Here is a 15944-nt window from a genome sequence, read left to right as displayed (position 1 = left end):
TGCCTATTATTTCTCCATGGAAGTCAGGCTTGGTAAACGTTTGGCTAAATGCAAAAAGTTAATGTTTCTGTTACATCTGTAGTTGCACGTATATATAATATGGACAACTGTGTTTATTGGCTCTATCCTAAATAGAATCTCATGATGTAGTTTTATTTTATGAAAGTGCCTATATGTTTGTCTATTCCTGTGTACATTTATGTTCTTCTGTGTCCTTCTCCTTTTTTCCCCTTACCTTTCTTTTTCATTCTGGTTGTATATTTCTTTCTATTTGGCTTTTGACCTGGCTTACTTGTGCCTGTAGTAGATCCTCTGATTCCCCCCACCTTTTCTCATTTTTCTTGTTTTCTTTTCTTTCGTTATTGAACTAGAATAGATAAATATACTTATTATTTATATATTAGATGGCCTTTTTCCTTTTTCTTAACATAAAAATTAGAGTAGTAACGTATTTTACATTTATATTCCCAGAAAAAAAATAACATTCTCATCAACAACAGACCTTAATATGTATGTGTGTATATATATACATGCACACCTTTTCCTTTAGGGCTAAAAGCTTGAGATTTTTCTCATAACTTACAGTGCTTTTTTATGGAGTCTGTTCAGTTTCCTTAATATTTTATATACTTAGTAGATCTCTTTTGAGGGTTGTGTTACTGGAAATTGAATGTGATATTTGTATTCACTAAGAAAATATGGACACTTTCTTGATTAGAGTAGAAAGCCCTTTTTGTCTGGTTCTATCAGGATCTGTAGTCATCTAATTAAAATGAAGAATCATGAAAAATGATATGTATGAACACTAAACATACCATTTTAAATTAAAACATGTTTTAAATTAATGTCCACTCATTTGCCAGTCCTTTGGTAGAAGGTCATGACCTTTTTTTCTGAGTATCACTATCACTCTGCTGGTTAAAGTTTTTCATCATATTTCTTTCATAAGCCAATGTTTTGGAACAACATGAATGCAGAATCCGCGCGCCCCCGCCCCCCCCTTGCCCGCCCCTGAGTGTTAGTCTTTTTTGTTGGCTTGCCTTCATCTAATTTGACATTAACTTTGAGCAGCTCATTTAAACCACAGTCTTTTCTTTTTTAATCATTTCACTGGTTTACTTAGCACTTATTTATATTAAATATCACAGTGAGAAGTACAACTGGCAAAATTAGCTTTGGAATGTATACAGTATATACTTCAACTGGTTAAAGCCGAAGTGAGGGGGGTAACTTATGAGTGATCTGCTACTCATGAGCTAGTATTCTATTGCATCAATATACTTTACAAAATAAATTGAGAGCATTTTACTTTAGTTAGTGGATTAAGATTTGTTAAGAGAGCATTTACTGTGACATTTTGAGTCTAAACAATGTCCCTGGACAGAAACTTAATTAAAATGCTCCAAGGAGTAAATAAATATATGCTATTTCCCCCTTTCTATGTTTAGTGGTGCTAGATTCCCAAAGAAGTTGTTTGGTTTTAAGCACTTAGCCTCACATTGAACAAGAACACATAGGCAGGACAAATTTGATGAGTGATGCAAAAGGGGAGAAACAAATAACAAAAAAAGATTTTGATTATGAGTGGTGGTGGTCAAGGAAAAGAGGATGTAGAAGTATGAGAGTCTAGAGGGAATATAGAAGACAGTAAGTTTGTCTAACAGGTTTGAGAGTTCTTTATATGGCTATGAGAGTCTAGAGGGAATATAGAAGACAGTAAGTTTGTCTAACAGGTTTGAGAGTTCTTTATATGGCATTTTCCCCTTGAGACTTGTATATTTTATCATGAATTTTATAGTAATGGGCATAATAAATGCATATGTTTTTAACTAATATGGAAACATGTTATTCTGGAGTGAATTGACTAATGAGTAGTTTATTACAAAGATAAATAAATTATAAAATTGTTAGGCTTCTCATAATTCTCCTTAGAATCTATCATTAGAAGAATGATTTTTATAGAATGTGTGAAAGATCAAGGAATATGGGGCAACTTACAGTTGTTTACAGCCAGGTTTGCAGGTGGCAACAAAATATATTAGTTTGCCAAATAAAATTAAGCTTATTTTTCTTTCTGCAGCATATTAATTGTATTATAGTATGCCATAGCCACTTTCAATGCAATCCTCCTAGTCTTGGAACAGCAGCCAATTCCAAGAATTAAGAGAATTAGGTTACTTTGCCTAGTGGCACAAAACATACCCAAGGTATTAAATCATTGGCTTGTCTGTTTGGGGCACAGACAGAAAGAAAGTTTAGAGATAAAAGTTGATTTGCATGCTGTTCACATTTATTCATACAACTTTAACAGATATATTTTTCTATTTCTGTCTGATTCATATAATCCTTTCTAAAACAGATTTTCAGTTGTAGTTGTGTCCAGAGGTGTAGAATTTTAATAAAATTTTAGGATAAAGAGTAAATTCAGGATTCAGCTACAATAACTTGATGCTGTTGACTATGAAAATAGTTTAATTTACCTTTAGAATATTTAAGAAAATATTAAAATATGTAGTTACCTAACAGATGGTTATTACTTAAAATTTTTGAATCATCTATTAACCTGTTATATGAAGTAATATAAGAAACCAGTTTGGTAGAGGGAGAAATAATAGTTTCATTTGAACTTCAGTATTTCCAAAAAATGATGTTATTTTTGTACACAAAGCAGTAGAAGCAGAGATGAGGTGACAATATGAGAACCTTTTGATTTTGTTAGGGTGGAGTTTGGTCAACTTTTTTGTTTGTTTGTTTTTTGGCAGTACGCAGGCCTCTCACTGTTGTGGCCTCTCCCGTTACGGAGCGCAGGCCACTCCGTGGCCATGGCTCACGGGCCCAGCCGCTTCGCGGCATGTGGGATCTTCCCGGACCGGGGCACGAACCTGTGTCCCCTGCATCGGCAGGCGGACTCCCAACCACTGCGCCACCAGGGAAGCCCTGGTCAACTTTTATAGCTGACATTAGTATTGTATCTCTATAATTTTATGAGATTTGGGGGAAATTGTTTTAACTTTTCACTCTCAAGCTCTGAAGATCTTGCAGAAATCTTTGCCTTTCTGTTCCTATAACTGTTGCTATTCCATCTTGAAGCTACAAGCATGTGGGACAATGTCTTTGGTTCTGTAGAATTTCTGATCTGTACTCTGCTCTAAAATATCCCAAGAATAAGGGGGAAAGAATTGCTTTGGAATAACTGATCATTCATTGGGGTCTCTGGCAAGTCTGAAAAGAAGTAAAGATAAAGAATGCAGTGGTTAACTAGAAAAAACCTATTTATAAGATGGATCAGGCTTGACACTAATCCTCAAAAAATTTAAACTTATTTCTCCCAAATTAGTAGAATTTAAAGCAATTCCCTTAACATTAAACATGAGGGCCTCTGTTGTGTACCTTGTTCAGAGTGCCACTGTTATACCTTGCTTTGACCCTTATGGCTGCCAGGCACTCCACTCTCTTTGCAGTCTTTGGAAATACTGCTTAAAGAATGTTGCAGCTGAAAGGACCTAAAAGGCAAGAATTTCCCAAATCTTGTTTTATGCCAGGATTTAAGAATATGTCTCCAGGTTCTACCCCAGACCTACTGAATTAGAAACTATGTGGGTGAGACCCAGTATTCTGTATTTTAACAAGTCCGCCAGTATTATGCTGGCACAGATTGATTGGAAATCACTGCTTCAAGGCCAGTGCTCTCACTTTCTAGATGAAAAATCTCAGGCTCAGAGGAGATAAGTGACATGTCCATCTGTGTTCAGTTTGGTCCTCTTCTCTGCATTGCAGCTACAATATACAGAGTATTTTGAGGTCAAATCATGATAGCTACAGAACTCCTTTAGCTGGTGGACCATGCTCAAATGCCTCTTAAGAGCTAGCACTTCTTCATGTGATCCTTCAAGATCTTGTCATGGCAGACAACATTTCTTTTGCTATGGAGGTAGACATTGAATTCTTGGCAGGAGAGCCAAGAATCTCCTCCTTCACATTAGTGTGCTATGAATGAGCACAATTAGATACTTTGGAAAGTTGTGGAGATGTTTCAAGAAAATAGCTCTTAATAAACACCTATGAGTGAAGTGTCGTATAGATGACTATTACTATTAGCAAAGTGATACTTTTGTTTAAAAGAAAAAACCCAAAACTTTGTTAAGGTACAAAATTGACATACTGCAAACGTTTAAAATACACAATTTGATAAATTTTGTTATACACACAGGAAGCCATCACCATTCAAGAGAGCAACATATCCAAAACATATTTTGGAATTCTCCAGAGAGCTGTTATTGATTTCTTATTTAGTTCATTGTGTTCAGATAACATATTTTGTGTGACTTGAATCCTTTTAAGTTTATTGAAACTTGTTTTATAGCCTGGAATATGGTCTCTCCTGGTAAATAGTCTCAAAACGAATGCCATTTCTTTTGAGGTCAAAGTTGGGAAAATTTCAGCAATTCAGTTTTTTTTTTTTCTGTCTCCCCATTTTGGGTACTCCAGTTACATGTATTTTAGCTTACTTGAAATTATAGCTCACTGATGCTGTTTTCATCATTTTTAATTCTTTTTTCCTCTGTGTGTTTCATTTTAGATAGTTCTTACTGCTTTATCTTCGAATTCACTAATCTTTTCTTCTGCAATATCTAATCTGCCACTGATTCCTTCCAGTGTGTTTTTAATCTGAGACACTGTAGCTTTCATCTGTAGAAGTTTGATTTGGATCTTTTAAAAATACTGTCCATGTCTGTACTTAATTTTTGTACATGAGGAATACAATTATTACAAGTGTTTTAATGTTTTTGTCTCCTAATTTTAACATCTGTGTTAAGTTTGAGTTGGTTTCAGTAGATTGATTTTTCTCTTCACTATGAGTTATATTTTCCTGCTACTTTGAATGACTTCCAATCTTTGACTAGGTGCCAGACACTAATTTTAACTTGTTTGGTGCTGATTACTTTTATATTTCTATAAATATTCTTGACCTTTCTTCTGGGATGAAATTAAATTACTTTGTAATTATTTGATCCTTTTGGGTCTTGCTTTTAAGATTGTTAGGTGGGAACAGGGGAGTGTTTAGTCTAGGGCTAATTATGCCCCACTACTGAGGCAAGACCCTTCTGGGTGCTCTACATAGCATCCCATGAATTAAAAGATTTTGCACCCTGACCAGTGGAAACAGGCACTGTTCCCATCCCCATGTGGGTGCATGGTACTGGTCTGTCTGATCCTTTTGTATGATTCTTTCCCCAGCCTCAGAGAGTTTTCTTACACGCATGCTGAAAACTCTGCTGAATACTCAGTGGGGCCCTCTGGAGATCTGTGTGATTGTTTCTCTCCCCTTTGTTACTATATCTTTTGAACCTATCCTGCCTTGGTCTTCCTGGGTTCTCAGCTTTTTCTTTTAAACTCTTGGTGTTTGTCAGGGTCTACCTGTGTTCCCACTCCCTGTCCCGTGGCCTGGAAACCCTCTCAAGGCAATAAGCTACAGCAGTGGGAGGGTTTACCTACCTGTCTCTCAGGGATTTTATTGTCCTTTATTGCCTGACATCCAGTGTCTTAAACATCATTGTTTCATATATTTTGTCTTTTTTTAATTTGTTTTGATGGTTTCAGGCAGACTGGAAAATCAGATCTCTGCTACTTTATCTTAGTTGGAGGCAGAAGTTTGGTACTCACTCTTGATTTGTGTATAATAATTTCTTGAGGTTTGACTTTGTGCTATAGAGCACATTAGACTATTTCATCTGTATCCCTAATGGTTTATATATTTGGATGCCAGAAAGCTTAGTTCTAAATCTGCTTATCGGGAGAATGGGGATTCACTTTATATTTGCGATCTGCTTGTATTTTTGGCATATTCTGGCATATTCAGTATGTCCTCTCTAATGCCTGGTAAAATGAATTACATAAACAGAGTACTCAGTATGGATTTATGGAATCAATAAATTAACTTTTAAAGGGCCAGGACCCTTTCTGTATCCTGAGACATCATTCTAATCCTGTGCAGTTTATGTAGCAATTCTTTGAACTGTTGGAAGATTTCCTAACACGTTCCTGCTGTTGTTGCTGTGTTAAGCAATAATCTTGGTCTTAATGGTAAATGAACTGGAAAGTCTAACTGTAAGTTCCTCTGTTCATCAGGAAACACAGTACAAAGGTTACAGTCAGGATCCTGCCTATAGTAAGCTTTAAAATGTCTGGTTCTGCTAGTATATAATCTTTCTTACCTTTTTTTTTTTTTTGAGATTTGATATGAACTCAAGAGAACCATTCCATTGATGTCAGGAAGGCAGTTATTTGTTGACTAAAACTCTGTTACTTTGGCATGAGCTCTTTTTAAAAACACACAAATATTTTGTTATGAGAAAGGAACCAAATATTTCACTAAGGGACCTATCTGCTAGGGGTGAGTTGTCATCCTGAGAGATGCTTGGAAGACTTGTGAGACTCTTACCTGTTTTGCCAGCCAGATGTCTGCCAGCTCCTCTGACCTAAATCGAGCTCCAGTGGGAATTTCACTATGGTTGCTTGATCTTGACTCTAATTCCCCTGGTAATCCAGCAGTGCTGGTTTTGTAATTAAAAGTCTTCAGAAATTCTTTAAGATATATTTGCTTTTTTTAAATCATTGTGTAATGATTTTTGTAATGTGGAGTTATTGTTTCCAAAGAATATGTTTTTATTGTTTGTATGTACTAGCATTCCTTTAGATACAAAGTAGACTATAAAGAAAATTTCTAAATTCTGGATCCTGTTTCTCATTAATTTTAATTATTGCTGTGTTCTTTTTGAAAAAATTTTGAGGCAATGTAGTATGGAGCAGAAGTCATTGTGGCCATGATCCTGTCAGTTTGTCTTGTTCTGCCTTCTTGGTGCCCTGTTAACTTTACCTTTCTTGCCAAATTTAGTGAGCTTATTAATGGTAGCAGTTTCTCCCTTGGTATTTCTATGTCAGCCCAGTATGTAAATTTGTAATGTTGAGCAATTGGTAAATTAAGAATTAATTTGTGTTTACTAGCTATATAAAGAAGGCTACAAATTTAAAATTTTTAATTGAATTATCCAGTTCAAATTACATTAAATGTGCCTGTGTCTTTGCCAGTTCGGTTTGGTTAGGGTTTCTTTTTGCCCGAAGTGAGAAGTTTAATGTGGCCAGTCACTTTTGCAAAGAGCCAAACATGTATTTCCCATCAGTTGTCTTATAAATGTGTCTTTGATAGAGGTGTTTTTAAACTTAAAAAAAAAAAAATTAACCCTAAAAAAATTTATGCTGACGTACCTACCACTTTTTTTTCTCAAGCAAAAATAAAAACAAAAACATATTTGGGAGGAAGAAGGGATACTTAATTCTAAAATTTAGGAATATAAGTGTTAACCAGTGTGTCATATATTTTTTTATGGAGTGAGTTGTTCTTTGAAAAAGAATTTTTGAGATTACAGAATCTCAAGGATGAAAAAAATTTAGAAATTATCTAATGCTAGTTAATCATATTAAAAGTAGATTTGGTATTATTGCTATGGTTATTTAGGAAATAGTCCTTATTTTTAAGAGATGTATACTAAAATATTTCATATGTAGTCTTTGTTAGAAATGGAGTGGAGGTACATTGTTGGTAGTGGTGAGAATTAGGTGGTAGAATGCCAACTCAGACACTTTCTGTTGCTGCTGTGTTGTTATCATATTTGTAAATGCTGCGTTTAAGTGGTGTGAATTTCAGTAATAGACAAAATTGTTAATACAGGTTAATTCAAGTCTCTATTTGGCATCTTCTTGAGAGACCTCTTCTTTGGGAACTCTTTCTTTTCCTGCTGATGTTACAGTGCCTCAACCAGAGGATCCTGAGTTCTATAGACTAGTCACTAATAAGTTCTAATGTACAATTTTAGCTTATAGTGGTTTAAGAGGTTACCTTTTTCAGTTTAATTTATATTTGATTCACAGGAACGAGTTTTTTCAGGTAGAAAAAAAATATTTTGGGGTAGATATATTCGTAATATCTTTTAAATCATATTGATAAATTATCATTTACTCTGTTTGTGGATGATGTTGACCTGGTCGATTACCAAATTCATTAAAGACATTTGTATACTTAGTTGTTTAATGGTAAATGATAGTTGTTTTATGGGCCTCATGCCTCTTATTAAAGTTTTAATGTGCCTTCTGTATCAAATTGTCAGTTTAAGAACAAAATGAAGGGCTTCCCTGGTGGCGCAGTGGTTGAGAGTCCGCCTGCCGATGCAGGGGACACGGGTTTGTGCCCTGATCCGGGAAGATCCTACATGCCGCGGAGCGGCTGGGCCCCGTGAGCCATGGCCGCTGAGCCTGCGCGTCCGGAGCCTGTGCTCCACAACGGTGAGAGGCCCGCATACAGCAGAAAAAAAAAAAAAAAAAGAACAAAATGAAGATTAGAGGCAACACGTATAGTAAACGAGATTGTGTACCTCTTGTTTTTACTCATTTGTTTTTTTCCCTTCCTATTCCCAGTCTTTTAAGTATCATCTGCAGATGATTCCAGAGTCTGAGTTACAGTCATGACTGTCCAATCATTCCTTTGGGATTTCCCCATGTGAGTGTCTTAGAGTCATCACAAACTCAGCTCAACTCGTCTTTCTTTTTAAACTGGTCTTATAGTGTCCTAAATGTGTCAGTGGTATCATCATTCCTTAGTCACTCAGGAAAATCATAACTATGGTAACACACATTCGTGAGAATGTTTTAATAGTATTTGTTTATTTATTCCTTAGTTCAGTAAACATTTATTTAATTCTTATATGCAAGGAACTGGATGTACACAGATAAAGATTTCATCTGTTCTCTCCAGGAATTTGTAATCACATTGGGTAGAGACAAGTAAAAAATTGTGTAGCAGATTACTAAGCACTCTGGTTAAGCACAGTATGCATAGGATGCTGTGGGGACAGAGAGGGAGGCACCTTCTTAAGGATGCAGCTCAGGGAGGAAAGGAGAGGAGCTTGAGTTACATTTTGGAAGACCACATAACAGCAGAACAATATGCTTGGGAGAAATGTTGAAAGGCATGACTTTTTAGGAAATAATTTGGCAAAATGTGAGGCTTTAAAGCATGATTGATTCTTTTGATGCAGCAGCCTAAGGAAATTATCTGAAATAGAGAAAAATTCTTTATATATAAATGATTTGTTTTTATAAATCTTTTTATTTTGATTTAATTGTAGAGTCACATGCAGTTTTAAGAAACAGTACAGAAAGACCCTGTGTACCATTTACCCAGTTTCCCCCAATGGTAGCATCTTGCAAAACTATATGATAGATATCACGACCAGGATACTGTTATTGATACAGTGAAGATACAGAGCAATTTTGTCACCACAAGGACCCCTCATCATGTTGGCCTTTTATAGTCTCCCTTTCCCCGGCCGTCTCTGATCCCTGACAACCATTGATGTGTTCTCCATTTATATAATTTTTTAAGTTTAAGAATGTTATATGAATGGAATCATACTGTGTGTGACCTTTTAGGATTGGCTTTTTCCAATCCCTGGAGATTCATCCAATTTGTTATGTGTATTATTAGTTCATTCCTTTTTATTGCTGAGTTGTATCCCATGATATGGATGCACACAGTTTGTTTAACCATTCATCTGTTGAAGGACAGCTGAATTGTTTCCAGTTTTGGGTAATTATGAATAAAGCTGCTATGAACATTCATGTACAGATTTGTGTGAACATAAATTTTCATTTTTCTGGGATAAATGCTCAGGAATTCAGTAGCTGGGTTGTATGGTAGTTGTATGTTTAATTTTTTAAGAAACTGCCAAACTTCCCCATACCGAACCATTTTACATTCCCACCAGTACTGTATGAGTGCAAAGGATGCGTTTGTTATTTTTTTTTTTGGCGGTATGCGGGCCTCTCGCTGTTGTGGCCTCTCCCGCTGCGGAGCACAGGCTCCGGATGTGCAGGCTCAGCGGCCATGGCTCACAAGCCTAGCCACTCCGCGGCATGTGGGATCTACCTGGACCGGGGCACAAACCCGTGTTCCCTGCATCGGCAGGCGGACTCTCAACCACTGCGCCACCAGGGAAGCCCTTGTTATTTTTTAAAAAAGAAAATAACATAAGCATTCAGTAAAAGTGGAATAATTAAGTATTGACTATACATCTATATCATGGAATACTGTGTGGGTCATCGGAAATGTTTATGCAGTGGTTTTTTTGTTGTTAATATTGGAAAATGGTTGTCTTAAGTAGAAAAGCAGAATCTAAAATACTATCACCTCAAGTAATAATAAATAAATGCATAGAAAATAGAGAAATGATTCAAAATTGATCATTTGAATAAAGAATGTTTATGACAAGTGTATGTTAAAGGATATTCATATTTAGCTTGGTTCTTATGTCACTCCTAACAGCTGATGGTACCCTTCATGAAAAAAGGAGGGAGAGAATGTGTTCTTCCCTATCTAATCCTTGTTTATGACAGTATTGAAGGGCTCAGGGTATTCACTGCCTACGAAAACAACTTTCGTGAAAGTTAATATAACAGTCTTAAGAATACCTGATTCTGGGGAGGGGACAGGGGCAGTATGCGGGTGGGGAGTTAAGAAGTATAAACGATGCTTAAAATAGGCTGTGGGGGGATGTATTGTGCCCACAGGGAATGTAGCCAGTGTTTTGTAATGACTGTAAATGGAGTATAGCCCTTGAAAGTTGTGAATTGCTGTGTCGTGCACCTGTATCTTACATGGTGTACATCAACTGTATTTCAATTAAAAAAAAAAAAAAAGAACACCTGATTCTGCGGTTTACTGGATATAGTCAGGGCACCTGATGCAGTCTGTTTTTCTTATCATCCCACCACGGGAATATGTTTCCTTACTCTTTAAAGTTCTTACTTCTCCTTAAGTATGTAAAAACATATGTATAAACCTTATCTGACTTGAAATTGCATCTCTGAACTCAGGACTTTTGTTCATTTGTTTTGTTTTACAGCTCTAGCTTTCATTTTCTGTGATTCCCAATTACGCCTTCTGCCTCTGCTAGTTTGGCCTCACTCGTAGGAGTTCGTCTCTCCCTGTGACCCCATCTCCCACAAAACTGTTTTGTCCCTTTCATTACGGGTAAACGGAATTGTCTGTCTTGCAGACCATGTGATCTGACCAGCCTTTCCACCAAGTGTTAGTATTTAATATTAAACAAATTAAAAAAATAATTTTCTTAGTTTTGTTTAAATACTATTGTTGTAATCACTATTTTTCTGTCTTTTATTGAAAATACAGAGTATTATGTTGAATCATGTGAAATTGATGGTTGAATGTGGCAGTTTCACATTCTTCAGATGAACATTTCTTTAGCCTTAAGGGTTAAATACACTTTTACTAAGTTAGCCTGAGAACTCTGCCACCCCATAGATTGTTGCTTCGGTGCAAAAATGAGCACCAAGTTTTGAACAATAGTCTATTGCTGTGTTTTGGGGAATATAAAACGTTTTGATGTTGGTGGTTTAGTATTCATCCTTTCATAGTCTTCACCTTGGAATATGCATATTTTTCATCAGCAATGCTTCTAAAAGTCGGTCACTGCCTTCTGCCTCTGACTATGTTTAATCTATTATTATTTAAACACTGCAGTGTCCCTGAATTATAGAGTTCTTTTAAGCCAAAGCCATTTACAGGAAGAACCGAAGAGACATAAGAAATGTAAACCTCAAACAGTATAGCATAGCTATGAATGCTATAACTGGGAAGACACATAGCTTGCACTGCCACAGTCTATGTAGAGCTAAGGCCTGTGTAGAGCTAAGGTGGAGATCAATGGTTCTCCACCCTATTAGGATAATCTGGAGAGTTTAAAAATAACTACTGATGCCCAGGAATTCTGATTAAATTGGGATCTGGGCAACAGCATTTAAAAAGCTCCTGCATGTTTGATTCTGATGGTTAGCTCAAATTGAGAACCTCTGTTTTGGACCAACTTTGAAAGCAAAGAGTCAGGTCAGAGATATGTACAGACTTGGAAAAATCACTGTGGTGACTCAAAGACTAATCTTTGTGCAGTATGAGAAGCACAGCTGGATTAAAAAATTTTTTTTTCTCCTATGAGTCACACCCAAGGATAGTAGCTATTAAAATGGTCACCTTCAACAATGAAGAATAGCAGTATACATTAGGGAGCTGAGAAAAATGAGAATGCAGTTTTTGTGAAGGCTATGGCTAAATCAAAACACGGTAAGACAGGTAGTCAACACTGTCATCATCAATGATAAGTCATGTTGATAGCATTTACACTTGAGACAATCGTGATGAGAATGTTACTTTATCTCTGTGGTCTTCCTCCCAAAAACCCATAACTGCAGCCTAACCATGAGAAAAACAGACAGATCCCAATTGTGGGACACTTTACAAAATGCCTGATCTGTACTCCTCAAAGCTGCCATGGTCATCAAAAAGAAGGAAAGTCTGAGAAACTGTCACAGCCAAGAGGAGCCTCAGGGGACATGACAACTAAATGTAATATGTTGTCCTGGATGGGATCCTAGAACAAATAAACAAGGAAAAAGTAAAGAATTCTGAAAACGGTATGGATCTTAGTTAATAATGAGTCAATATTATTTCATTAATTCTTATAAGTGTACCATACTAATGTGTAGGATATTACTAATAAAGGGAAACTGGGTGAGGGCATGGAGGAACTCTGTACTGTCTTTGCAGTTTTTCTGTAAACCTTAAACTGTTCTAACACTAACCAGTAATTTATTGAAAGTGTTGCTTTGGTAGTTAAGATACCATGCTGGTGATTTCTAGCTAGCTTTATTAACCCCATGGCAGGGCATGGACATGTCAGTCCAAATCCATTACCCCTAATGGAAAATCAGAGAACATTCACACTGTATTGAGTAGAACAGTAATATCATGTCTTTATAATTTAGAGCACATTCCAGTGTTATGTACTGTTTCTGCTCCTCCCCCCTTCCCTCCCTTTCTCCCCAAAAAAGGAAAAGAAGAAAGGGGAAAAGGAAGGGAGAAAAGAAAGGGAAGGTAAACCTGAAAGAAGGAAGGAGGAAAGAGGAAAAAGTAAAGTATAGAGAAAAGGAAGAAAGGAAAAGTGAAAGGAACAATGGTGGCACGAGAGCCTCTATATAGTAAACTCTCCAGTCTGCTGTTGGTTGAATGTATGGAAGCAGAATGCACGGATACAGAGGGCTGACTGTACTGTGTCATTTTATGTAAGGAACTTGAGCATCCATGGATTTTGGTATCTTTTGGGGGTCCTGGAACCAATCTCCTGTGGATAGGAGGGCCAACTGTATCTCAAAGGTTATGAGGATGAAACTAAATTATAAAAGATGTAACTTGGTATTGGTATGTTTTGTTGGAATAAATCACAATAAATGTTATAAGTTCAGCTGTTGTAACAAAAGTATATGAGTTTACAAATACTAAGCAGTGAAAGTAAATTATAGGTTTCAAACAACTGAAATCGCCATTCGTTTTTTTTCTTTTTTTTTTTTGGTTGTTAACATTCCAGTTGTATAGGGAACTACAAGTGACTCAAATGGACTGGGCTTTTTTAAGTAGGGTGAATTGACAGTTTTGGTTTTTTTTGCCGGTACGTGGGCCTCTGACTGTTGTGGCCTCTCCCGCCGCGGAGCACAGGCTCCGGACGCGCAGGCTCAGCGGCCATGGCTCACGGGCCCAGCCGCTCTGTGGCATGTGGGATCTTCCCAGACTGGGGCACGAACCCGTGTCCTCTGCATCGGCAGGCGGACTCTCAACCACTGTGCCACCAGGGAAGCCCGACAGTTTTTAAAAATGTGATGTTTTTGTTGTATATGAATTTAATGATCTGTACTGATAAGTGAAGTCATAGTCATTTTGCAAAGCAACATAATGTTGCTTGTTTTATCTACTTCTTGATAAAGTGTTTTATTTCCCTTATGTTTGACCACATAATATCAAGAATACGATTGTCATTGTTTCTTTGCCTTTTGCTGTGATGTAATGTTTGCTTTTTTCCCTTAGCCTGGGATGTATCTTGATTTTCAAAATAACCAGGCATGCTATTTACATGAAACAGATAAGCATACCCATGTAAATCTTCATTGATTCCCTGAGAGGTGCTGTGTATTTTTTCCTTTTAAAAACATTTGTTTATTTATTTATTTATTTTGCTGACAGCCTTAATAATGTTTTCATAAAATATGATGGGTTTATAAATCTGTTTAACATGCCTTTCCCTTTTTGTCTTAGCGCTTTGCTTCTAAGTTGCAGATGCAGTGGCTGAACAATACGCTGTGTGGTGTGACAGGTAAATTTCCCAATTTACCTGCCGTAATAGTGTGCAGTGTAATGCCATTCAATCATCTCTGAATTTTACTTGCCTGATTAGTTGAGTGAAGCAGATTTTCAATTTAAATGTAACTTCATCTGCTTGATTAAAAATGTAACAGAACATTATCTGCTGCAAATAAATTTCAGTGGAAGAGATGATTTTCCCTGTTTAAAAATAACATCTGTTTATATTGGCTGGAAGCAGACGATTAATACTTCTCTAATTTCGAGGTTTACCAGTCCAGCTCACCTGTCTTTTTGCATGGATAGTTGAAATTGATGGCTGTCGAGTATAAACATTTACCTGTTGATGTTTAGTTGATGGATTTCTTTTTTAAGGATAATACAGAATCCCATCATTGGGCATTCATTTATTTGCTGCTCATCAACATGATTGACAGTTTTGCCAACAACATGGAAAAAGGATCTTCCTTCATGATGCATACGAGAAAAATTTTACCCCTCAATGATGAGCGCCCTGCAGAAAAACAGATTGCTGTGAATTCTTTTTCATAGTTAGTATTTATTTGAATTCTGAGTTTAGAGACTCTGAGTATAATTTTAAGTCAAGTGTGTAGTAAATGAGGGTAGGTGGTACTCTCCTGCTGGCATCTTTCATCAAGTGATTAAATGTGTAGGCCAAACAGATAAGGAGGGAGAAAGATAGGAAAAAAAACCAAAATGGTTATTTTTTCTCAGTGCTTAGCATAGTGTTAAGCATGTATCAGACCACTCAATAAATATTTATTGACTTTGAATTAAATATTAGGCCCATGGTATATTTGATATTCTACAAATCTAACAAACTGTATTTAATTGGTTTAAATATGTAGTTAAAAATTATAGCAAAAGAAATTGTGGAATGCTAGTTTGTCTCTCTTTCTCGCTCTTTTTTTTTCAATGAAAACTTCCTTATAGGAGCTTATTAGAAAGTAGATTTTAAAATTCAGACTTCTATAAATATCCTCTAAAATTTTACTAAGTAAAATTTATTTAAAAAAATAGATGTAAAAAAATTCTAACACTAGTAAAACAGCAGTACAATTCAGTGGTATTTAGCATAGAGTAAAAACAATATTTTTAAGAAATTGTTATAGTTCCATAATCTCAAAAAATACTGTCTTTTTTTTTGAGTACTGTATTTATTTTGGTAGAGTATTCTGAACATGTCACATATTTTGTAGAAGAATAATTTTGCATTGTTTTGATAACATTTTTGTTGTCCTTTGTCATAAAGCAAACAAAAATATTGGCATGAAAGTTACTGAATTGATATATTGGAAGCTCTTGTTTCAGTTGTAACATTAGGGGTTCTTGGCCACATTATATATGATTTAAATAAAAACTATATTTTTCAAGTAGATATTTGAGGTTTATATCAAAATGTTTTAGATCAAATAATCAAGAAAATTAGTCTTTGCTCCCAAACATATAGGGTACATTTTAACCTCCAGTTAGTTTTCAGACATCTTGGATGATTTGGTTGTTTTATTTGCAAAAAGTAAATATTTGCGGGTTGAATTTTTTCAAATCCATCAGAATAATCCTGGATATTTAGCAGAAATTTTTGCCATAGTGCTTTAGGAGAACAGTTCAAAGTGTAAAAATGTAGATACTTAAATGTAAGCATATATATTTGGTATATTCT

General features: G+C 36.0%; 1 protein-coding gene across 6 annotated transcripts in view; it reads left to right on the top strand.

The window, feature by feature from the left end:
* Window positions 1–15944, top strand: part of ZCCHC7 (zinc finger CCHC-type containing 7) — a 266507-nt gene that overhangs the window by 37591 nt on the left and 212972 nt on the right. The window contains exon 3 of one of the 6 annotated variants that reach the window (XM_027105492.1): window positions 14216–14273. The exons of the other annotated variants lie outside the window; for them this stretch is intronic. Coding sequence (XP_026961293.1) covers window positions 14216–14273 — 58 coding nt within the window. The remainder of the gene's footprint in view (window positions 1–14215; window positions 14274–15944) is intronic. 6 annotated transcript variants of the gene reach the window in all.

Source organism: Aethalodelphis obliquidens, unplaced genomic scaffold, assembly GCF_003676395.1.
Source record: "Aethalodelphis obliquidens isolate GAN/ISIS:26980383/991018 unplaced genomic scaffold, ASM367639v1 scaffold7, whole genome shotgun sequence".
Lineage (NCBI taxonomy): Eukaryota > Metazoa > Chordata > Mammalia > Artiodactyla > Delphinidae > Aethalodelphis > Aethalodelphis obliquidens.
Note: the sequence above shows the minus strand (reverse complement) of the source record. Positions and strands in the feature narration are given on the sequence as shown.